General features: G+C 38.9%; 1 protein-coding gene across 4 annotated transcripts in view; it reads left to right on the forward strand.

Moving 5' to 3' along the window:
* ZNF236 (zinc finger protein 236) overlaps window positions 1-24,943 on the forward strand; it is a 124,418-nt gene that overhangs the window by 13,930 nt on the left and 85,545 nt on the right. For all 4 annotated transcript variants that reach the window (XM_063076788.1, XM_063076789.1, XM_063076791.1 and 1 more), the window contains exons 2-3: window positions 4,670-4,812; window positions 6,195-6,359. In XM_063076788.1, the coding sequence (XP_062932858.1) occupies window positions 4,670-4,812; window positions 6,195-6,359 (308 nt within the window). The remainder of the gene's footprint in view (window positions 1-4,669; window positions 4,813-6,194; window positions 6,360-24,943) is intronic.

The raw sequence follows: 24,943 nt of genomic DNA on the forward strand, positions 1-24,943 counted from the left end.
GGTTTTTGGGAGCTTCCGACAACTGGGGAGAGGCTAAAGAAAATCATTAGCATTTGTCTATCTTCAAAGACTTAGCAAATATTTGTTAGGTGCACATTCTGTGCAAGTGCTTGTGAAGACTTTGGAGGTATGGTGATGAAGCAGAATGGGTTCATGGGCCCAAGTGCTTTAGTGGTCTTACCTGACAAAGTCCAGCTGTGTTAAAACCCGTCGCTGACAAATGAGGGGAGAGCAGCAGAACACAGGGAAGAAAATGGAGTAGAAAGGAGTTTTAAAAGAGGAGAAAGAGTGGTGAAGATTACCCAGAGTGTAGGCAATGACTTAGACATCCCAGACTAAGTGGTGACGGAACATTGTGGCGTCAGGATGGAAGTGTGGAGAAATGTAGGGACAATGAAAAAGGGAAGGAGGGCAGCAGATTTGAGAGTGGACAGCGGAAGCTCAGCCATGTTCTAGAAAGATTTTTATTCAAAACATAAAAATAAAATCAGATGGTGGTTAGTTCAATTTTAGAAATGGAAACTGATAAATTTCATTTTTGTATTAAAAATACTTCAGAATATATGAATAACTGAGATCTTAAATGCACAGTGCTTAAGAGTTCGTTATGAGATGCAGTTTTGAGTTGAGTCTATGGAGTGCTATAAATGCAGTGGGTTTTGTTGGAACTTGGCATCATATAGAAAGGCATTTTGTGTGAGATCATCATAGGGTCTTTAGATTGGAGATAAAAGACAGGCTTTTGTCATTAAGATTTGCTAGGCCTGTTCTGGGCCACGCTCTAACCAATTGAGCTAAAAGACCAACCTTTTCTTTTTCTTTTTCTTTTTTTTTTTTTGGCATCTGGCTGGTCAGGGGATCCAAACTCCTAATCTTGGTGTTATAACACTATATTCTGACCAATTGAACTAACTGGCCAGCAAGAAGAGCAACTTTTAAGATAGTTTATCTTGTCTCAAGTCATTACAAACCATGTCTGAGCATAGTTGTGGAATAGTGTGGTTATGGAGCGGTGAGCAGGGCATTGTAGAGCAAGGGCGAGTGCTGAAGAGATGGCCGTGTTCCTAAGTGACATGCAGGCTGTTGTCCCTGTAGTATCAGGAAGCATTGTCTTACTTATTCTTCACAATTCTGAGATGGGCTTTAGTATTTTTGAGGTGGTAGAGAGACAGCTATTATTTTATACTATTTAGAATTTTTATTTATGTAAAGAGTTAAATGGATTTTAAAACTAGTCTCTCAGTTACTTTTTCTCAAGGCAAAGTTGCTCAAACATTTTCTGATCACCGTACAATGAGTTTTTGTTTAATTTTGATAGTGAATTTAGAGTTCTCGGTAGCAGAAAAGGTGAATAAAGTGAATGTTGGTCAAATTTTTGTGTATAAGGTGACTGTGTGGGTAAACTGCCTGGGAGTCCACGTGTGAGTCCACCTTAACACCAGTGAGATCTTGCAGTGATCCACCCCTTGTCTTCTCCTGGGGGGCAGAAACACTAGCTGAAAAATACTGTTCTGGATGAGCTCTTAGATTTGATAATGGCTGAATGCAGGTAGCTTTGTGCTTATTTTGGTGAGGGGCGGGGTGCGGGGTGGTAAGTAATTCCTATTCTGAGTTGAGAAACATTAGGAATGTCTGCTGCCAGTAATCTCATGTGACCTTCTTTTTTAAGGTACCTTTTACACACGCAGCTATCCTCAGGAGGGCTGACCCATCAAGAGGCCTCCATTCATTTGACCGTACATTTCTTAGATCACTATGCCTTCAAGCATCTGATGGCATCTGTAGCCACAGAGACCTCCCCAGAACAAGGGACGTGTGCACAGACATAGAGCATGTGCCTGCAGTTCTAGTAGGGTTCATGGGGCTCCTGCAGTCCACCTGTGGCCTCCTCTAGGTTAAGAGCTCTCATCTAAGGATATGTTGATTGAATAGACCTCCTTCTGAACAACAGGTACACTGGGGACCAGAAATGTTAATGAACTTGAAGACACAATGGACGAAAGGGGTTATTTTGAGGCCCAGGACACTGCCCAGCTAGGGCTTGCTCTGAGCAGGAGGAAAGCAAAAGAAAATGTAGGTCAGAGGCCACCTAGTTCTAGAAGGAAGGACTCAGGGTGGAAAGGTGCTTCCTCAGTGCAAATAGAAAGAGCCACATTTACAGAGCTGTGTTCCCTGGGCAGAGTGAAAGTCTGAGGATGCTTTGGATTTTGAGGTTATGCTCAACGTGGAAAGTACAACATGTTTCTTATTCTTCTCCAGTTGTGATTTAAATTTTTTTAAGTTTGTCTTTGAACCAAATGAATACAGTCATGTGCTTCATAATGACGTTTCGGTAAATGACTGACCGCATACAGGAATGGTTCCATAAGATTATAATACTGTATTTTTACTGTACCTTTTCTATGTTTAGGTACACAGATATTTACCATTGCGTTACAGTTACCTAGAGTGTTCAGGATAGTAATATGCTGCGCAGGTTTGCAGCCTAGGAGCCATAGGCTGTGCCATATAGGCTAGGTGTGCAGTAGGCTGTGCGTTCTAGGTGTGTGAAAGTGTGCTCTATGATTGCACAGCCACAAAATCACCTAATGACACATTTCTTAGAGTGTATCCCCGGTATAAAGCCAGCCATGGCTGTACTGTATTATCACTGTTTAGAAGAAGAGACTTACTGAAAAAGTAATTTATTATGTTTTGAGCTTTGTTAATGAAGAAAGTTTTGCTTCTTACGATAAAAAGCTTTTCTCTGGAGAAGTCTTAATTCATAAATAAACCAATGTCATTTTTCAGTTTTAAATGTATAGTTCATGTCCTTTAGGGTTTTACCTGTCGGTTGCAGTTAATTAAATACCTTCTCGTTTTTGGGTAACATCTTAAGTAGTTTTAACACAGAAGCTGTGAAAATTGTTTTATTCTATATCCTGAAATAGATTTTCAGTTTTGCATTTTAGAAGTTAAGTCAAGGAGCTTTTTCATTACTGTGTTCAGTCTTTAGGTTAAAACTCTTGCTTCTGAATTCTTAAAACACAATCTTCAACAGTTGTCTTTTTTAAAAAAAATTTTTAGATTTTAATTTATCAATATACAATATAGTTGATTTTCGTGTCCCTTCATCAATTCCTCCTTTTCCTCCCTCCCTCTCTCCCCTCCCCCATCAACATCATATCTTTCAACAGGTATTTTACTTGTACCTTCCTGATGCCAAACTGTTTCTTATCATACTGCAATTTTCCTGAGGGAACAGTATATCAATTGATATGGTCCCAACAATTATTTTGTTTAGGCCTGTGGAGTCATAAAGCGCTTTGGCTACTAGTTTAGTGCAGAAAATTAGAAAGTATGGTCTTTGAACAGAATGTGGATATAGTTAATAATAAATAGAATAAAAATTGTCTATAGTTTTCCTTTAGTAGACCCATGTTTTTTATGTATAAAGTTGCAATCTTTTGAATTACATTAGTGTTTCTTGAAACTGGAATTTGCCTTTTCTCAAGGATCTGCTAGAAAAATGTTTAAAGCTGCTGCCAACTTTCTCCACCCAGTCTCTGCTCCACCTCCTGCTGCTTCCAACCCCCCTCCTGTCCGGGGGAATTTCACAGTCCTTGTCACAAGGCAGATTCTGCCCTTGGCAAGGAGAATCTTGTCAAAAATTAGAACTGCAGGCTGTCTTCTCAAGACAGGGATTTAAAGGTCTATAGCACATTTTGAATTCCTGGGTTTAGCACATGGAATTTTGAGAGCTGCTAGAGTCTTTAGCTTAACCCAGATTTCTGAAGTCTAATATTTTTGGATCAAATTTGTTACAAAGACTTGTATGTGACATATTTCTAGTCCTTATATAGTTAAGGTGTATTATATATTTATGCCCAAGTTATAAGACTTGGAGTATATTTACTTATTTTAAAAAATTGTAGAGATTTAGGACATCTTTATTTTATGACATTCTTGACAAATTTTGTGATTATTCTGTGATATGTTATTTGTCATATTCATTCTTACTTGAAAATACTGTTAAGCAATAGCAGTTTGCCTGGATGGGTTTATAGAAACCCTGTGTGAAAACTAAGGCTTGTGGTCTAGGGCCTTGTGATTCCTTATCTTCCTACACCGTGACTGTATGAGAACAAAAATGTTTTTATTTATTTATTTTTTTTTTACTTAGTCTTGCTTTACAGCAATTTTCAGAGATAGATTTAGTGAATTAGAATTTAAAGGTTTTCCTATTTCTACTAGAGTTCTGTTTACTGCATGACTTAAGAAACAGTTTGGATTTTTGATGTGTTCTCAGAGTGACTCAGTGGTGAAATGTCTCCATGATTTGCAGTGACTTTGCAACAATGTGAAGTAGGTCAGCAAGGTGTGCAGAAGCATCCTTAAAGTTTTTGCCTGTGTTTCTGTGTGTGGCTGTCAAGTCTCAGGAATTTAGTTTCAGGTTTCTAAAAATCCTACCAACAGGTGTTTAGGATTCTGTTTTCTGATCTCAGCCATCTCAGCATTTCTCATTTCTAACTTTAAAACATGTCCATTTTTAAAATTCAGGATATCATTAGTTTCATCTAAAATATCTGGTATTATTTGGTTTTTAAAATAATAACAAAATAATTTAGTTTTATTTATGTGATGAGAATAACAACTGGTATTTATTGTCTATACTTATGTAATTTTATAGATGGAGTTTTAACATTGAATGCGGAGAACACTAATTATGCCTATCAAGTTCCAAACTTCCATAAATGTGAAATCTGTCTGCTATCTTTTCCAAAAGAGTCCCAGTTTCAACGCCACATGAGGGATCACGAGCGAAATGACAAGGTATGTATTTTCAAAAAGGACATCAGGAATGTGAGCGTTGAAACTGGAGGTATTGTAAAAATCAACATGTAAAATCAGAATTTTTCTTATAATTTAGGTTCTAAATTGTAGAATATTTTATATTTTATAAATAAATATTTTGACATTTTTTAAAGTTGTGTTTGTATTCCTAGCTGTCATTAGCTCATGAGAGAAGGTGAGAGCTTGTCCTAGTGAATCAGTGTTTGAAGTTATTTATGAGTGGACAATTAAATATTTTTAAAATATGATTTTTTTCAGTAGTCTCAATTTCTTACATGACTGAACACGGATTGGTGTATTTTGAAGTATTTTTTTCCAGCAGGGAATTTTACCCTTAAGTGGTCTTGCATTTTACAGTGGTATTGTAGATGTTTTAGATCATGTTTGACCACGGAGCAAATACTGTACTATCTCATGGGATATTTCAATAACTTTAGTGCCTTAATGGAATGATCTGCCTGATAGATGGGAAGTGGCAATTAAAACTACCATTAAAAAAGTAATTGCTGGCTTTTCTCTAGGTAGGAGAATGTTAGCTAGTGAGCACGTGAAACCAGAAAATACCAGGGTCTGCTCTCTAGAGAGCAGGATGTGACCATTGCAGGCTTTACTGTCAGCATGGGTGAGATGCTATGACACTGCTAATATGATACCAGCACCAGGATGCACTGGTGTTGCTTTCTTAAGATAACAATCTGAAAATACGGACTTACTCCTCACTAGGGTCTTGATACTTCAGACAGAAATGCCAGTGGTGACTTTATCTTTCTACAAGTAAGTGGCAGAATACCTTCCATTTTGGGAATATTTTAGACTGAGATAAGCAATCTGTGAAAATCTAGTAAAAATTTGTATGGTTACTTATTTTACTAGAAGTAATTTTGTTTACAACAGGGGAGTTGGTCAGAAACAGAAGTCAAAAATCCAACTTGAGTTAAAGTTTCTCAAATACATTTTCATAGAGACTACAACCTGATAAATTTATATGTAACATCTTTTCCTTTTTTTTTTTTTTTTTTTTGGCAGCTGGCCAGTACAGGGATTGAGCCCTGGACTTTGGTGTTATCAGCATCTCACTCTAACCACCTGATCTAACTGGCCAGCCTCTTATGCAGTATTTATTAGAAATATTTTCTACATGTATGTGTTGTCGTCCTTACAGTCCTTTAAGAAATTATGTCAGGAGCTTCACTGTGCCCATTTTGGATTTATTGACTTCAGGTCCAGAAAAGACTTCAGAAATGCTTTAGTAGGAAAGACTGTAGATTATGGTACTTGTTAACATTTTAATAACATTTATTGAGCAAGCATCTGTGGAAGGATTGTATTTCAGTGGCTTCTTTACTTTTCTCTCCAATTAGCCACATCGATGTGACCAGTGCCCCCAAACATTTAATGTTGAATTCAACCTGACACTTCATAAATGTACCCACAACGGGGAAGATCCTACCTGCCCTGTGTGTCACAAGAAATTCTCCAGAGTGGCTAGTCTCAAAGCGCATATTATGCTACATGAAAAGGAAGAGGTAATCATCATCATTTTGCATGTACTTTGTCAACTGGTTGTTAAAAGCGTCTAATCATTAGTCAGAAGGGTTTTAGGTGTAAAGTAGTTTTAAAAGCTTTTCATATAGATTTTAAGAAGCTAATTATTATTACATTGCCTTGACTAATCTCCAGTTCAGTGATAAAATGTCCTATTTTCTGGCTGTGTCAATACCTTGGGGTAGAGACATTTTGATGTGTACTATATTTGGAGGATCAAAATATGTCCACATTGGATGGCAGAGGTTCCCCTTGCCCCTCTCTCCCACTTCTTAAAACAGAAATTACCTTTCACAGGATTCTGTAGTTTCCAAAATAAATTTTTCTGTCTCTGAAGGTGGTAGAATTTCTTTACTTAACTACTGGATCCCCTGATCTGTGATGGCCCAAAACAGTTTATACACCAAAGTGTGAATGATCCTGAAAGCTCCACAGGCACGAGTCTTGGCACAGCTCTGAGGATGCCACAACTGTGCTGCTGGGGTGGGTGGGCCTAATTAAGTGTCAGTGGCTGTTGCTTTAAAAATGTCCTCCTCCTACTTTCCACCCCTCTCCTCTCCCCTGATTAGTATTGTAGAAAATTAGGAAAATACAAAAAGTAAAAAGGAGAAAATAAAAGTCACCTCTAATTCTGAAATAATTACTGATGACTACTTGTTATATTTTCTTCCTAAGACAGAAAAACAAATACAATATTTAAATTGCATATATAAAATTTACATCCTAAAAATTGAGTTTATACTTTCTATATAGGTTTGTTTTTTTTATAAGTGCTTTTAATTTTTAAATTAATTAATTTTTATCTTTTAAAATCTTATCATATAGTAATGCATGTTTATTTTGGAAAGAATTAGAAACAAAAGTAACATTAAAAAACACCCATAGTGGAGTGTAAAAAAATGAGACTCATAGAATCAGAGTAAAATGGTGGTTAACAGAGGTTGTGGGGTGGGGTATTGGGGAGATGCTGGTTTAAGGCTACAGAATGTCAGGTGGGAGCAGTAAGTTCAAGAGATCTGTGTATACCACCATGGAGACCATAGTGTGTAACAAAGTATTGTAGGAGGCATCTTCACAAAGTTCATAGAAAGATTCATTTTATCTCGTTTTTTTAAATGTAATGCTCTCTGGCTTTTTATTTATTTTTTATTTTATTATTTTATTATTACACAACATAAATATTTTTGTGGGCCTTCACCAATTTCTCCCTAACCCCCCACCCCCTCCCACTTTCCCACCTCTGGTGGCCTCAGTTCCTTTCTCTCCTTTTGAAAGTTCAAGGAATTATTGTGATTGTTGTATATTTTTTTGTTTGTTTGTTTATTATTTTTTTCAGCTCCCACTTATGACTGAGGACATGTGGTATTTCTATTTCTGTACCTGGCTTATTTCACTTAACATAATTTTCTCTAAGTTCATCCATGTTTCTGCGAATGGCAGAATTTCATTCCTTTTTATGCAGAGCAGTATTCCATTTTCCCTCTTTACTCATTTGTTGATGGACATTTAGGTTGGTTCAAACTCTTAGTTTATTATAAATAAAGCTGTGATAAACATGGGAGTGCAGGTATCCCTTCGACATGATGATTTCCGTTCCTTTGGGTATACACACAACAGTGGAATTTCTGGATTGTATGGCAGTTCTATCTGTAATTGTTTTAGGAATCTCCAAACTGTTTTCCGTAATAGCTACACTAATTTACAGTCTCACCAACAGTGTAGAAGGGTTCCCTTTTCTCTGCATCCTCATCAGCATTTATTATTCTCTGTCTTTTTGGTAATGGCCAGTCTAACTGGAATGAGATGGTATCTCTGTGGTTTTCATTTGCATTTCCCTGTGGCTTAGTGATGTTGAGCATTTTTTCATGTATCTGTTGGCCATTTATATATCTTCCTTTGAGAAATGCCTATTCAGCTCCTTTGCCCATTTTTTAATCTGGTTACTTGTTTTCATTCTGTTAAGTTGTCTGGGTTCCTTGTATATTCTGGATATTTATCCCTCATCAGTTGCATAGTTTGCAAATATTCTCTCCTGTTCTGTAGATTGTCTTTTTGCTCTGTTAACTATTTCTTTTGCTGTGCAGAAGCTTTTTAGTTTGATATAATTCCATTTGTTTATGTTTTCTTTTGTGGTCTGTGCTTTTGGGGTCTTATTCATAAAGTCTTTGCCCAGTCCTATTTCCTGAAGTGTTTCCCCCTATGTTTTCTTTTAGGAGTTTTACAGTTTCAGATTTTATATAAGTCTTTAATCCATTTTGAGTTGATTTTGCTATATGGCAAGAGGTGCAGGTTTAGTTTAATTCTTCTACATATGGATGTCTGGCTTTCCCAGCACCACTTATTGAAGAAGCAGTTTTTTTCCCCAGTGTATGTTCTTGTTGCCTTTGTCAAGTATCAGCTGGCTGTAAGTATGTGGGTAGATTTCTGGAATCTATTCTGTTCTATTGGTCCAAGTGTCTGTTTTTATGCCAGTACCATGTTGTTTTGGTTACTATAGATTTGTAGTACACTTTGAAGTTAGGTAGTGTTATGCCTCTGGCTTTTTTTTTTTTTTGCTTAGGATTGCTTTGGCTATTTGGGGTGTTTGTTGTTCCATATGAATGTTAGGATTGTTTTTCCTATTTCTGTGAAGAATGTCATTGGTATTTTGATGAGGATTGCATTGACTCTTTAGATCTCTTTGGGTAGTTTGGACATCTTCACAATGTTAATCCTTCCAATCCAAGAGCATGGAATGTCTTTCCATCTTTTTGTATCCCGTTTAATTTCTTTCAGCAGTGATTTGTAGTTCTCATTGTAGAGATCTTTTACCTCCTTGGTTAAATTGATTCTTAGGTATTTTATTTTTTTTCATGACTATTGTAAATGGGTTTGCTTTCTTAATTTCTTTTTCTAATAGTTACTGGAGTATAAAAAACACTACTGATCTTTATGTGTTGATTTTGTATCCTGCAGCTTTACTGCTGAAGTTGTTTATCAGCTCTATGAGTTTTTTTGTAGAATTTTTAGGTTTTTCTATACGTAGGATCTTGTCATCTGCAAACAGGGACAGTTTGATTTCATCTTTTCCAACCTAGATGCTCTTCATTTCTTTCTCTTGCTTGATTTCTCTGGCTAGTACTTTTACTATGTTAATTAGGAGTGCTGAGAGTGGGTATCCTTGTTTTTCCTGTTCTTAAGGGAAAAGCTTTTTGCTTTTCCTCATTCAGGATGATACTGGCAGTGAGTTTGTTGTAAATGGCTTTTATTGTGTTGAGATACTTTCCTTCTATACCTAATTTGCTGAGGATCTTTATCATGAAGCTATGTTGAATATTGTCAGATGTTTTTTCTGTGTCTATTGAGATAATCACATGGTTTTTGTTCTTGCTTTTGTCGATGTGGTATATCACATTTATTGACTTGCATATGTTGAACCATCCTTACATCCCTGGGATGAATCCCACTTGATCATTGTGTATATTTTTTTTGATGTGTTGCTGTGTTCTGATTGCTAATATTTTGTTGAGAATATTTGCGTCTATGTTTCTCAGAGACATGTTGTGTAGTTTTCTTTTTTTTGTTGTATCATTATCTGGTGTTTGTATCAGGGTGATGCTGGCCCATAGAATAAGTTTGGGAGATAATAAGTATGGCCTCTGTTTCAATTTTTTGTAATAGTTTGAGGAGAATTGGTATTAATTCCTCTCTAAGGGTTTGGTAGAATTCAGTAGTAAAGCCATCCAGTCCTGGGCTTTTCTTTGTTGGGAGACTGCTGATTACTGCTTCAGTCTCATTGCTTGTTATTGTTCTGTTCAGGTTTCCTCTTTCTTCTTGGTTCAGTTTTGGTAGTTTGTATGTGTCCAGAAGTTTATCCATTTCCTCTAGGTTTTCAAATTTGTTGATGTATAGTTATTATGATAGTCTCTAATAATTTTTTGTATTTTTGTGGTATTGGTTTTAACATCTCCTTTTTCATTTCTGATTTTTGTTATTTGGGTCTTCTCCTTTTTTCAGTCAGCCTAGCTAATGGCTTGTCTATTTTGTCTTCTCAAAAAACTAATTTTGTTTCATTGATCTTTTTTTTCTTTTTTTATTATTTTTTATTTAATAATATAGAAATGTATTATAAAGAACTCTTGAAAACAATGTTCTTAACTCTCTGATTTAGAAAATTCAAAACTGTCATAAGAGAAGAGATGCAGAAAAGAAATAAACTAAGGAAAAAAACTTCGATCATAATGAGAAATCAGTTTCGAGCTTGATTTCAGTCTCATAACAAAGTCTGTCAAAGAAAATGAGTGATGGTTACATATTTAACAATTTACACAATATATATAAAGATTATTGTACCCTAAAAGAATTATATAAAGTTAATATTTGATTAAAACATTTATATCAGTGGTGCTTTGTACACTGCTTAATAGTCTTTTTTTTTTTTAATTTTTAAAAAAAATGACCAAAATTTGGAAACTTTTATCTTTTTATCTAGACTGACCAAGAAAAAAAGAGAGAAGACAGAAATTTCTAAAATCAGAAATACTGCAGGGGCATGGTAGAGCAGTTGCTTCTTCTATTACACTGGAATGGGCTTTGGTGAGAGATACATCCTCTTCTTTTACCAGTCTCTGCTGGTGACTTTCCTTTTATCATTGCAGTTGGTGTCTCTCGGTCTGCCTGCACAGTAGCTGTTGCTACTGCTGTGGCATCAAGCTGTTTTTGCAGCACCTGTGGCTGTGGTGGGCCAATCAGAAGGCAGTGATGTTTTCAGTGTGCTCCTCCTGCTCAGGACCCCTGGTGTGTTTTGTTTCTTGCCTGCATTGTCTGTGTGGAGGGGGCTGGCCCTTGGCTCCTGCCTTAGGGCCCCAGGCGTGCTCTGTTTCTTACCTACATCATCTGGGCAGTGGGGGCTTGTTCATTCATATTTTGTATCGCTTTTTGGGTGTCTATTTTATTTAGTTCTACTCTAATCTTCATCAAGTTTTACTTGATCTTTCTGTCTACTAATTTTGGGATTGGATTGTTCTTGTTTTTCTAGTTCTTTGAGGTATAGTATTAGGTGGTTTATTCGAAATCTTTCTATTGTTTTGATGTAAGCATTTATTGCAATAAACTTCCTTTTTAGAACTGCTTTTGCAGTATGCCAGAGATTTTGGTATGATGTGTCTTTATTTTTGCTAGTGTCAAGACATTTTTTGATTTCCTGTTTAATTTCTTCTTGGACCTATAGATCATTCAGGAGCATGTTGTTTAATTTCCATGTAGTTGTATAGTTTCCAGAGTTTCGCTTGTTATTGATTTCTAGTTTTAATCTGTTGTGGTCTGAAAAGATACTTAAATGATTTCAATTTTTAAAAATTTGTTAAGACTTGATTTGTGACCTTATGTGGTCAATCCTGCAGAATGTTCCATGTGCTGATGAGAAGAATGTATATTAGAGAGGAGTGTTCAAGACCCCTACAATTATTGTATTGTGGTCTTTCTCTTTCTTTAGGCATAATAGTATTTGGTTTATATATCTGGGTGCTCCAGTGTTGGGTGCATGTATTTTTATGATTGTTATGTTTTCTTGCTGGATAGATCCCTTTATCATGATATAGTGACCTTCCTTGTTTCTTTTTATGGTTTTTGGTTTAAAGTCTATTTTATCTCATGTAAGAATAGCTTCTCCTGCTTGTTTTTGGTTTTCATTTGTGTGGTATATGTTTTTCCATCCCTTCACTATTAGTCTGTGTGTGTCTGCAGGTGAGGTGAGTCTCTTGAAGACAGCATACAGTTGGTTATGTCTTTTTAATCCACTTAGTCTGTGTCTTTTGAGTGGGGAGTTTAATCCATTTTCATTTAGGGTTATTATTGAAAGGTATTGTTTTACTCCCGGCATTTTATCAATTTTCATTTGGATGTTTTAAATATCTTTTGTTCCTTTCTTCCCCAAAGATGTTCTGATGTTCGTTGGTTTTTTGAGTTGGTAAGATTTAATTTCTTTCTCTGTCTCACTTGCATTTTACTTCTAACAGTGGGTTTTGTTCTTTCTTGTGTATTTGTGGTAGTGATTATTGTTTTTCATATTCCAGATGCAGGACTCCCTTGAGAATTTCTTGCAGGGCTGGTCATTTGGTGGTGAACTCCCGCAGTATTTGTTTGTGTGGAAAATATACTATTTCTCCCTCATTTCTGAAGCATAGCCTTGCTGGGTATAGTGTTCTTGGCTGGCAGGTTTTTTTCTTTTTGACTATATCATCCCATTTTCTCTTTGCCTGTAGAGTTTTTGTTGAGAAGACTGCTGTTTGTCTAACAAGAGCTCCCTTACAGACTTGATGCTTTTCTGTGGCTTCTTTTAGGATTCTTTCTCTGTCTTTTAGCTTTGGGAGTTTGACTATAAGGTGTCTTGGAGAGGTTCTTTTTGGATTGAATCTGTTTGGGGATCTTTGAGCCTGTTAGACATGAAGGTCTGTGTCTCTCACTATACTTGGAATGTTTTCTGTTGTTTATTTTGTTGAATAGGTTTTCAGTGCCTTTTCCTTTCTCCTCCTTTTTGGAACACCCATGATTCAAATGTTTGTGTGTGTAAGGTTGTCCGCTAGCTCTCTTAGATTTTCTTCAGTTTTTAAAATTCGTTTTTCTTTTCTATTTGTCTGCCTGGGTTATTTCTAAAAGATTATCTTTGAGATCAGAAATTCTTTTTCTGCTTGCTGTATCCTGCTGCTTAAGCTCTTCATTGTGTTTTTTATTTCATTGAATGAATCCTTCAGTTCTATGAGTTCTGCTACATTCTTTTTTAAGGTATTAATCTTTTTGAATATTTCCTCCTTCATATCCTGGATATTTTTTTTCATTTCATTCTGTTGTCTAACTAAGTCTTCTCATATCTCATTGAGTTTCCTTAATATTGTTACTTAGAATTCCTGTTCAGTCATTTAAAGGGTTTCCTGCTCTATAGGGTCTGGTACTGGAGAGTTATTCCTTTAGTGGTGTCGTGTTTTCCTGGTTTTTTGTATTTCTAGCATCTCTACATTGATGTTTGGTTATCTAGTAGAGCAGTTGCTTCTTTTACTCTGGAGTGGGCATTGAGGAAAGAGTCTTCTTTTTCTGCTGTCTGTTGGTGACTGTCCTTGTGTCAGTGCAGTCAAGTGGGTGACTGTCTGCTTACATGGTGGCTGTGGCTGCTACTGTGACAGTGAGCTGCCCTTGCAGTAACAGTGGCTGTGGCAGTGGCTGTTGTGGACCACCCATGCACAAGTGGTATTTTCAGTGTGCTGCTGCCTTCTGCTGGGCAATGAGGGTTGCCAATGACTCCAGCCTGGGACTCCGGGTGTGCTGCAGCCTTCTGCAGTGGTAGCTGTCCATGACTCCTGCCTGGGATCCCCGGGGTGCTTCTACCTTCTTATGGGCAGTGGGGGCTGCCCACGACTCTTTCCTATGACCCTGGGCCTCATATTATCTTTTAATGCATTTTTCCATGAGCCTTTTGAAGTACCCTCCATGTTTGAAAATTGTCAAGAGAGTAAGATTTTAAGTGTTCTGACCTCAAAAAAAAAAGATAATGCATATGTTAAATAGCTTGATTTGCCATTCCACAATGTATACATATATCTAAATATCATGTTGTATAACATAAATACATACAATTTTTACCTGCTAATTAAAAAACAAATAAATTAATTAGAAGTTTTACAAAGCACCCATAATCACATCATTTGGAGAGAATGCATGTGTAGTCTTTCAGACTTTTTTTCCTATACATGCTTTTCATAATAGTTTCTGTGTTTAAAAATAGTTGTTTTAAATACAAAAATAGAATTATGTTTCTGTACAGACTATTTTGTAACCTACCTTTTTCTCATATTATATTGTAAATATATCCTGCCTCTTTTCACTTATTATATCATGAGTGTTTTCCTATATCAATATTTTAAGTTACTTTAAAACATCTTTGGCATCTGGACTTAACATAATATTTAATCATTTTCTGTGTTGCTTAAGATTTAAGTTGCTTCCTTTTTTTGATATCATAAATAATACATTATTGTATACAAATCTTTTTATGCATCTTTAATTCTTTTCTTAGGATAGATTCCTACAGTTGGATCTACTGAATTAACAAATATGCCTTTTTTAAAGTTCTTTATAGAATGCCATATTACATTCTAGAAAGTGCATGCTGATTTTTACCTTCTTTTGCAGAGTATAGGAATGCCTTTCTTACTCAACCGTAGCACTATTCAGAAATGACCATAGTTTTAATTTAAAAAGCAGAAAATGTATTAAATAATGGTGTGTAAATGTATTAGAATAGGTACTATGTGTGCATAGTAAGAAATCAAATTGTAGAGAAAAGACCCCCTCTGATCCCTGGCTTACAGTTCCCCTGCCCAGAAGCAGCTTCTATTAGTAGTTTCTTTTGTATCCTTCCAGGCATGTTCTGTGTCTATACAAATCTCCTTTGCACTCGTCCCTTTTTTCTTCGGTTAACCATGTGTCTTAGGTGTGATTCCACATCTGTTCATCATAGAGCTATCTCGTTCTTTTTAGCAGATGCATGTATTATACTGTGCACACGTATCATAATCATCAGATCACTATTGTTAGACTTATAGGATGTTTCCAGCCTTTGTGTATGTAGGTGAAGCTATGAAGAGCAATCATTTTTGTATGTATTTGGGTTCTCAAGGTGGGCAGTTTTGTATCCCAGGGGACATTCTGGCTTTCACTACTGCAGGGCTGGGATGCTACTGTTATCTGGTGAGTAGAGGTTAGGGGTGCTGTTGAATACCTCACAATGCACAGGATAGCCCCTGCCACGAAGAATACTCTGGCACAGGATGTCATTGCATAGTGGGAAGTTGAGAGAACCCTAGACTAACATAAATGTCAGACAAATTCCTAGAAATGGACCTGTTAGGTCACAGGTTATGTGAATTTAAAATTCTAGTATTGTCAGATTGTTTTACACAGAGGTGTAAATAAATACTCCAGCCAATAAATAGTGTATGAAAATGCCCATTTCTTCCTACCATTTTCAATACTTTATGTTGTAAAACTTGTCTTTTTCAGTCTGGAATTTTTTGGTATGTTTCTGTTGTTTTAACTTACATTTCTTTAATTATGAGTGAAGTTTGGCATCTTACCTTGTTTATTGACCATGAGTATACTTTCTGTCTTTTAATTTACTTTATTTTTTGGGAGGGTGGGTGGGTGAGAAGTTAGTTCATTCTGCCCTGTGTGACAGAATTCTTTCTTGGTTTCTGGTTTTCTTTTTCTTCTTCTTATTTTTACTGGTAGAGATTTTAAATTGTCCTGTACACACATTTTCAGTGTATTCATTTGTTACTTGATTGGAAATGCTTCTCAATTCTAAAATCATTTTTAAAAAAATCCCACCACATCTTTTAGTGCAGATCCACATACACACAGTGTAGCGCGCCCACATAGTTTAGAAATTGTGGTTCACCCCTGTGCCTCCAATTTCCGTCCCTGATCCCAGGGTTCCTCCTTGCCTCCCCTGGTTTGTACCTCCGTGCCCCTTCTGCCACCATGGGGACCTGGCTCCCTGCAGCACCCAGCCCTCATGCATCTGTTCTACCGCATACTGTACCCAAAGTCGCTTCCCACTGGCTCAGCCAACCACTGTGGTTGTCTCACCGAGGTGCACTCAGAGTTTCTCTGCACTTCTCATTCGGCTCTCCATCTTTCCAGAATGGAGGGCAGACAATTAGATGTGGTGTTCATGCTTTACTTGGGTGCCTTTTTCCCTGTGTTTTGGCAGGAATCCCTTTGCAGCAAGCTCAGGGTCCCTTGTCCCAGCTGCCTCCACATCAAGCCCTACCGCCCCTTCCCATTCTCGTGAAGCCCTCAGTTACCAGCCCTCCACCAGAATTAGGTCAGTGTGACCACAAAGACAGGCCAGCACAGAGGGTGGATTGAGGGCTGGGCATCTAGTCTTTCAGTGTTTGGATATTAACTTACTAATGAAAGTTAAAATGATCCACAAAGGTGTGCTCAGAGAAGACTCACGCCCTCTAGTACCCCAGCACCCCATTCCTCTTAGCCTTTCCCTGGGGCTACCTTCTTGTTTTTATGGTTTATCTTTGCCGTGTCTCTTTGAAACGATAAACAAATGTTTTTATGTTCTTGTTTTACTCTTCTGGCTTATTTTTACATGTGAACTTTAGAATTTTATGTAGTTAGAAATAGGCTGCTATTTTTATTTTGATCACATTAAATTTTTAGATTGTTTCAGGGGAGAATTGAGCATGTTTACATGTTTGTGATCTTTAGGAGAATATGGAAAGTCAAAACATCACCCGGTAATGTTTTGTCCATATGGATTCAGTATGCTATTTAATTTTATTCTTAAGATTTTTAATTATATCATGTAGGGGGTCTTTCATTTTTATATTGTTTATTATTTGCATATAGGAAAGCAATGCATTTTTGTGCAAGAGTACTTCAAAAAGTTCATGGAAAAATAGAATTAAAAGATAATATGAATCTTTCCACTAACTTTTTAAGGAAACCTCATATATTAATTTTGTAGTCTGTCATCTTACCAGATTCTCTTGAGTTTTTTAGAAATACAACCTCATCCACAAATAATAATTGGGTAGTAAGTTTTGTTTTGTTTTTAATGAGCATAAGAGCAGGTTTTTTTAAAGTCACCTTTAGATCATTGTTTGTCACACATATGCAATGATGGCATATCCCTTTAAATTTTTATTTTGAAAAATTTTAAACCTAAAATTAAAAAACATTTAAACCTAAAATTAAAATATTTTTAAAATTTTTTAAAAGAAAAGTTGAAAGAATTGGTACAATGAATATTTGTAAAACCTTTTCTGGACTCACCAATTGTTAAAATTTGCCAGATCTCACCCCCCTTTCTCTTTTTGGGAACAATTTTAAAGTAAGCTGCAGCATATGTTATTTCTCCACTGAATACGTCAGGATATATTTCCAAAAAGCAAACACACTTTTCCTCATTATCACAAAACAATGATCAAACTCAAGAATTTAACATTGATATAATAATCCATCTTCAGAGGTCCCCATCTGGAGGGAAAAGGAGTGACTTATTACAAGAGTGTGATGGAGAAGTTAGTTTCGAACAGAAGAGATACCTCTCATATGCCCATAGAAGAAGGTATGAGAGCCTCAGGTGAAGGTGGGTGCAGGTGTCAGAGGAAGGGGAGGGCTCAGGTGGAGGTGGGTGCAGGGGTGGAGGTGGAAATGGAGCAGTCTGCTGTAATCCAGCAGATGTTCCTAGCCTTTCACAGTCACACTTCTGTCAGTGTTTTAATAAGTTTGTCAAGGTCCTTGAGGCAAAACCTAAAAGGTCTGTTCATTATCTAACTGCAGCCAAAGGATGTAGTGAATATTTATGTGTTAATAACTTAGTTGTTTGAAAAATGAACACACCTACACTGAGTGCTGCCCAGCTGTTTAAACCCTGGGATTTCGTATTACACATTGATTTTCACATTGATCTTGGTATTTCCTGTTTCACATGATTTTCTCTCAGTGTTTCCTTTTCAACCACAGCAATTGTGTAAACTAGGCTTCACAAAGATACGATATGATCCAGTAGTTTTTGTATATATTGGACAGATTTTGAGTACTGCCATATACTTAGAAAACGTAAACTGTCCCTTGGCTCCCTTATGAATTTGTCGTTGTCACTAGGGTGCCTCTGTTCACAGGTTGGGACCGCGGCCTTAGGGCCTCATTTGTTTTCTGTGAAATGGAAACATTGCTCTGTCTTTGCAGAAAAAATGAGGAAAGTGGAGGTAGGTATTGGAAACCTATTTTGGGAAATGGGAGCGGAGTGTGAGTGGGACCAAATACAGTGGACTCTTGAACAACACGGGTTGGAACTGCGTGGGTCGACTTCTATGTGAGTTAATTTTAATAAATATATTGGAAAATTTTGTTTAGATATTTCATGAATGCAGGCATCCCTAACCAAACAGTTAAGTAGCCTGCCTAAAGGCAGGCTATTAGTAGGTTGTTACTAGTTAAGTAGTAAGTTTGTGGGGAGTCAAAAGTTACATGCCGATTTTTGACTGGGGGCGGGGTCCACCCCTAAACCCCACGTTGTTCGGTGGCCAGCTGTGGGTGAACTATCCAGCAGAGCTGAGCGTTGGCTGGGGCTGGAGTCTGGGTGGGCTGGGAATTTGTGGTTTCCCTTCCTCTAACCATCAGCCTGTGGGGAGCGGAGAGGGTCGTCTGTATCGATGCTGGGGTTTGTGAAGCAAGCGTTCTGGAATAACAAGGGAGTCAGGACAGTGGGAGCGCTGGTGAGAGGGCTGAAATACAAGCCACGTGCAGGCAGGGACGTGCAAGTTCGGGTTGTGGGCACGTGGGCTAGTCCCCTGCTTGGATGAGCTGGACGATGGGGGTGGAGAAGTTCTGCCGGCAGTGCGCATCCCGCGTGGCCCACCCCATGGGGACGGTAAGGGGTGGAGCAGCTCTGCCCGAGCTGCGCATGCTGCGTGGCCTACCCCAGGGGGATGGTGGGGGTGGAGCAGCCCTGCTGGAGCTGTGCGTGCTGCGTGGCCCACCCCAGGGGGATGGTGGGGGTGGAGCAGCTCTGCCGGCATCGTGTGTGCTGCGTGGCCCACCCCATGAGAACGGTAAGGAGTGGAGAAGCTCTGCTGGCGGTGCGTATGCTGCGTGGCTCACCCCAGGGGACGGTAAAGGCTGAGGCTGCCCCTGCGCCTAGGCTGGCACACCCCCTAACCCCAAGCCCATCTACACGGGTCACCAGAACATGAGTTTTGAGTGTTTTCTGTTCTAATGTCTGTTCAGATGCTCCTTTTAAAAATTCACTCTGATGTCCTTCATCACTGGGAAGAGAAATAACAGTTATTTATCATTTCCAGCAGTTCTTAGGTTTTTATATAGTATTTTCAGCATTTTCCCTTCGTTGTATTTTGTCTTCAGACTTAGTCCAGATTCTTTCCAGAGTGGGGCTCACAGTCCTTCCCCGCATGCTTCGTGAGCTCAGGCCCCTGGTTTAGTTGCCGTTCTGCGGTGGCCTGAGGTGGGAGCCCGTTATGCTGTGGGCGCTGAGGTTGGGGTTTGTGCTGCCTGAGCCCATTCGAACCCTTTGTTATGTTGTGAAACGCCAGCTGTTTGTCTGTCACCACTGTGGTTGTAAGAACTCTAACATTCCATAGTTTCTGCCTCCTTTAAAATTTATTCCATAAGGTCTTGGAGAAATGTATATTTCTTCACATTTCTGTGCTGCTGACCACCCTCTGCTGGTTTCCTCTCTTCAGCACACAGCCGCTCTCTCTGCCCAGTAGGTGACGATGGGAGGAGAGAGGGTGGCAGAGTCAGAGAAGAGGCTTTTGCCTCACTATTGATCTTGCCCTTGTATTATGGTTTGTGCCACTGGAAGAAGGACTCTGGAAGTTGGGCTGTGATATTCAGTCACCTGACCTTGGTAATCCCACGCTGAGCAGGCGTTTAGAGCTAAAGATTTCACATAAGCTTATTCCAGAGCCACATGTGAAAAGTGTGTTGGCAACATGTAAAAAATAGGGTAGGTTTTTTTGTTTTAATGGTTGTGTTAATATGTAAATTCAGAATTCATTCCTCTTCTCACACCCAAGGGTCTGGCGTTGTGCATCTCAGACTGGGCAGGCAGACCTGGCCCCCAGGGTTGTCCGGGGCCCTCCTCTGTTCACTGCACTGCTTCTCTTGAAAGGCCTGATCCAGAAGATTAATATCAGTCACCACACCAGGTGATCCAGTGTTTAGGAATTTTGGGAAACAGAGGTTTTAGTTAGCCATATGCTCTGCTGAGAAATCTGTTATTGTGTAAAAAGGAAAAATACTCATAAATATTGGAACACAATTGTGAGCCTTTTCCCCATGTTAAAATAATACATTTTTGGCTGTGTTTGTCTATTTTGTATGTTTTTGTTTCTCAGTTAATTGATTTGAATATAGAATATTAGTAATAACTACAGGAATAATTCCTGACCTCTAGTTGTATTTAAAAATAACTTACAAGGTTCTAGCTAAGATGGAGTAACCTCATTCTCCCAGACTCTCCCCTCCCATAACTAAAAATACCTGGAGGTAATGCAGCCAGCAGTTGTGGAAAGACTGACAGGTAGACAGAAGGGGGCAGACAGTGGAGGAGCTGAGGACTTGAGAACCAATGGGGCAGGGAGTTCCCTCGGTTTATTTTTTCCTCTCATACACCTGGATGGGGTGCTGGAGAGGTGTGTGGCATAGTGCCAGCCAGCAGGGACGGACCCCAAGAAAAGCCCGTTCTCCTTACCCAGAACTGGAGAAAGGTTGTTCTAACAGAACAGAAAATCTCACGATATTCTGCCTTTTCCAGCTGAATGCCAACTGAGAAACGGCTCAGTGGGGCCGAGTGGAGAGTTGAACCTCCACCCCGTTCTGCCCCTGTCCTTTGGGAGCAGGTGACACTTTGGTCTCCAACAGGCTTGAGACCTTGTGGGGAGCTAATCCTGCACCCCCCTCCTGGCAGAAAGAGGCAGCACCCAGAATCCCCCTCCTGAATATGTTGGCAGAGCCTAGCTGGAAGCCCACCTTCCACCCTCCGCCAGAAGCAGTGAGTGTTCTGATTCCCCTGCCAGAGCAGTGTCATGGGATCCAGTGGGGAGCTGAGCCTCCATACCTCCCCCACACCCCCACCCCCTGCCAGCAACGAGATTTAACCAGTGATAAGAGATGGACCAGTGTGCACTGCGCTTTCTACCCCAGATCAGCAGGGCCCTGCAAGGTGAGCCTCTGCCCCAGCTGGTCTTCACACTATATCTGAACAGGGTGACTGCCTGCCCAAAGAGAAGGCAAGATCCAGAGTCTCACAGCATAACACTCTGAATGTCTGGGATGCAGACAAGAACGAGGACATCATCAGACGCAGAACCAGCATAGTCCCACTGGAACCAGATGCTGGCATTGTCTGACAAGGATTTTAAAGTAGCCATCGTAAAAATGCTTTATGAATTGTCCTGAAACAAATGGAAAAAGTAGAAAAAACAGAAGATAGAAAGAACCAAAGGGAAATTATAGAGCTGGAGACTCCAGTGATTGGCATGAAGAACTCAGTGGAAGGGCTCAGCAGTGGAATGGAAAGGACTGAGGAGAACTGTGAGCTGGAAGGCAGAGCCTTGGGGAAGCTTTGGGACAGTAACAAAAGATCCAACGTGCAGTCATGGCAGAAGGATGAGAAGAGTGTGGGGCCAAAAACATATTCAAAAAGAAATAATGGTTGGAAATTACCCAGATTTGATAAAAGTCATAACTTACAGATTTAAGAAGATGATTGAATCCCAAACAGGATAAACCCAAAGAAAGCCACAGCAAGAGACATCATAATCAAACATTTGAAAACCACATGCAAGAAAAAGTCTTAAAAGAGACTAGACAGAGAAATGATCCATTCCCTGTAGGGGAACACCATTGTGAATGACAGTGAATTTCTCATGTGAATCCATGGTGGCTAGAAGAAAATAACATGTTTCAGTTCCTCAAAGACAAGAACTGTCGATTGCAAATTCTATGTGTGGTGAAAATATCCTTCAGGAATGAAGAAGAAATAAAGAAAGCCTGAGATGAAGGAAAACTATCAGAGTTTATTACTAGCAGACCTACTCTAAAAAATCACTAAAAGTAGTTCTCGAAACAGAGAGGAAATGATAACAGAAGGGGGCTAGGAACTTCAGAAGGGAAGAGAAGGACAATGTGCTGGTTTATTTTAAGCGAAACTTGGACAGTGTTTTGGATGAGATTAATGTTTAAATCACTGAATTTTGAGTAAGCAGATTGCCCTTCAAAATTGGAGTGGGCCTCACTTAGTCAGTAGAAGGCCTGAATGAACAAAAAGACTGGCCTTCCTGAGCAAGAGGGAATTCTCCAGCAGGCCTGCAGACTCCATCCGTACCGTCTGCTCTCCTGGGTCTCTACCTGCTGGCCACAGTGCAGATCTGGGACTTGTCAGCCTCCATAATCCTGTCATACAATTCCTTATAATAATCACACACAAACCTTGTTTGTTCTGTTTCTGTGGAGAACCCTGACTAATACAAACAGAGTGAGTGGAAATGAAAAATTTGGGTGAACATAATACACTATTCTTCTCCTTGTGAATTCTTAAATCATACTTGATGGTTGAAGCAGAAATTATCATCCGGTGTGCTCAGTGTACATAGAGAAAGTACTTAGGACAATTATATTTTAAAAGGGGGAGGGTAAAGAGACTTGAATGCCAATAAGTTTTCTATATTTCTTTCATGGTAAAATATGAGTGCTTGTAGATTGTGATAAGTTACAAGTGTGTAGTAATACCTAGAGTAGTCTCCAAGAAAACCATACAAAATGATGTACTTAAAAATACTACATATAAATAAAAATTCTAAAAAATTCAAAAAATAATCCAGGAAAGCAAGAAAAGAGAAGCAGAAGAATAAGATGAACAGTGATATGGACCAGGTGTTGTAAGTGCTGAGAGAAGAGCAACATTTTTGGGTGGGCTTTAGGTTTATCTTGTGTGCTGAGCACCATTTGAGGTTGACAGAGGCAAACTGCTTTAGGAAAGAGAGAATGGCTCCGGAGAAAGCCTGGGACAGGAGGTGTAGTGCTGGAGCATGAGAGGGCCACTGAGAGAAGGGAAGGTTCCAAATGGCCTAACTGGCGGCAGTCTTGGTACTAGTGTGCCTGTCACACCAGTGGCCCTGGGCTGGAGATGGAAAGGGAGAGAGGTGGAGGGAGAGCAGCCTCAAGGCCATTAGCATTCATCACATTGCACACTCTTTTTCGCTTTTTAGAGATTATCGTATCATCAGCAAGATGGGGATTGATTAAAATGCTGTGCATTTCCCTACTTAGCATCATCGGAATTATCCCCGGACAGTCTCTCTTTCTAGGAGAGACACTTGATACTGACTCTGAACACAGAGAATGCAGTAATGTGGGAGGTCTCTTGTCCAGTGGCCTGTAACTCTGCACGAGGTGCTGCCCTCCTTGCCAGGACTTCCTCAAGTGTTGCCAGAATGTGTGTGTGGCGGGGAGGGGAGGGGGCAGGGGGACTGTGATGTGGTTTTTGTGATGTAGCAGGTCTTGGCTGGGGCCCAGGGTTGTGCTTGTTCTTGCTCTCACCATCCTAGCAAATTGTGCATAAACCTGTGTTTTCACTCAGACAGTTCCAACAAATATCTGAGTAATGTCCCAGTAGATATCCCCTGAAATACATTAGTCTGATCATTTCATAAAAATAAGGGAAAAGAAGATGGATGTGAGCCAGAGCAATAAAAGAATGGGCATAGGAAACAGGGATGTGAGAGTCAAATTTTACTTTGTAATTTTAAGACAGGACATGTGGTGGGATCATTGTTGATGAAAGGTACTTTCTTTTGCCATAAACATTCAGGAGGCAGAGGTCATATTTTTTTTAAAAGAGATGCAGCAAATTATGATAAGTACTTTTTTCCTTTTGGCAGTTTCCTAGAATGAATTTTCTTTACTATTAGCATGTTACTAAAAATTTAGTAGTTCATTATTTCCTTAAATTATTATTATACAATCATGCATTGCATAGCTACATTCTGATCAACAACGGACCACATATATGACAGTGGTCCCATAAGGTTATAATGGAACTGAAAAATTCTTGTCTCCTAGTGTTGTAACTGTCCTAACATTGGAGCGCAATGCACTCCTCACGTGTTCGTGGTGATGCTGGTGTAAACAGACCCACTGCAAAGTGTGTTGAGCAGGAGTGCCTAGCTTACCCACGATGACCCTCCCAAAGGCCACTCAGACCTTTAAGATAAAAAGTCAGGCTTTTGACACATTAGGTCTGACCCCAAGTGGAAGGCTTGTTGTCTGTTTCAGAATTCTTGCATTTTAAATGACTCCCACCCATCCCTGTGCCAAAATAATAGTAAAGCTAGCTAATACTCGCCTAGTGTTTGCTGGGTGCTAGACACATTTCTAGCCATAAGTTAATTTTCATGACTGTGGGGGTGTTATTATTCTAATTTCCATATAGCAGGTGAGGAAAGTGAGCACAGAGCGACCACATTCATGCACCTAGTGGCCAGTGTAGATAACAGGAAAATTCACTGTTTCCGTTCATAATACACCTTTGCACAATGACAAAATCATCTAATGACACATTTCTCAGAACATATCCCACTAGTTAAGTGATGCATGACTGTACAGTAATACTAATGAAAAGTTATTTAAGTTGAAATCATTATTGGATTGCTAAAAATATTCCATTCTTTTTTGCATTGTAGCCGTAGGTAGTATCTGTTCACAAACTTATTTTAATGAAGTTTACAAGACTGATATGTACAGTAATTAGAAGAAAGTCTGATAGAAATAGTAATATATTTTATTTCAAGTAACAGTCATGCTCATTGATAGATTGTTTTCACATTTTTTCATGCTTGGATAGTTAATTTTGAAGATCATTTGAGTAAGTAATTGTATTATGGAACTCCAGATGAGTGACCTCGTTGAAATTTGTACTGAGTCAACAATCGCTACTGATTGAGGTCACTATTGAGTTCTCACCTTGCGCCATCCACTATAAGCAGCT

This window comes from Cynocephalus volans, chromosome 13 (assembly GCF_027409185.1).
Source record: "Cynocephalus volans isolate mCynVol1 chromosome 13, mCynVol1.pri, whole genome shotgun sequence".
Lineage (NCBI taxonomy): Eukaryota > Metazoa > Chordata > Mammalia > Dermoptera > Cynocephalidae > Cynocephalus > Cynocephalus volans.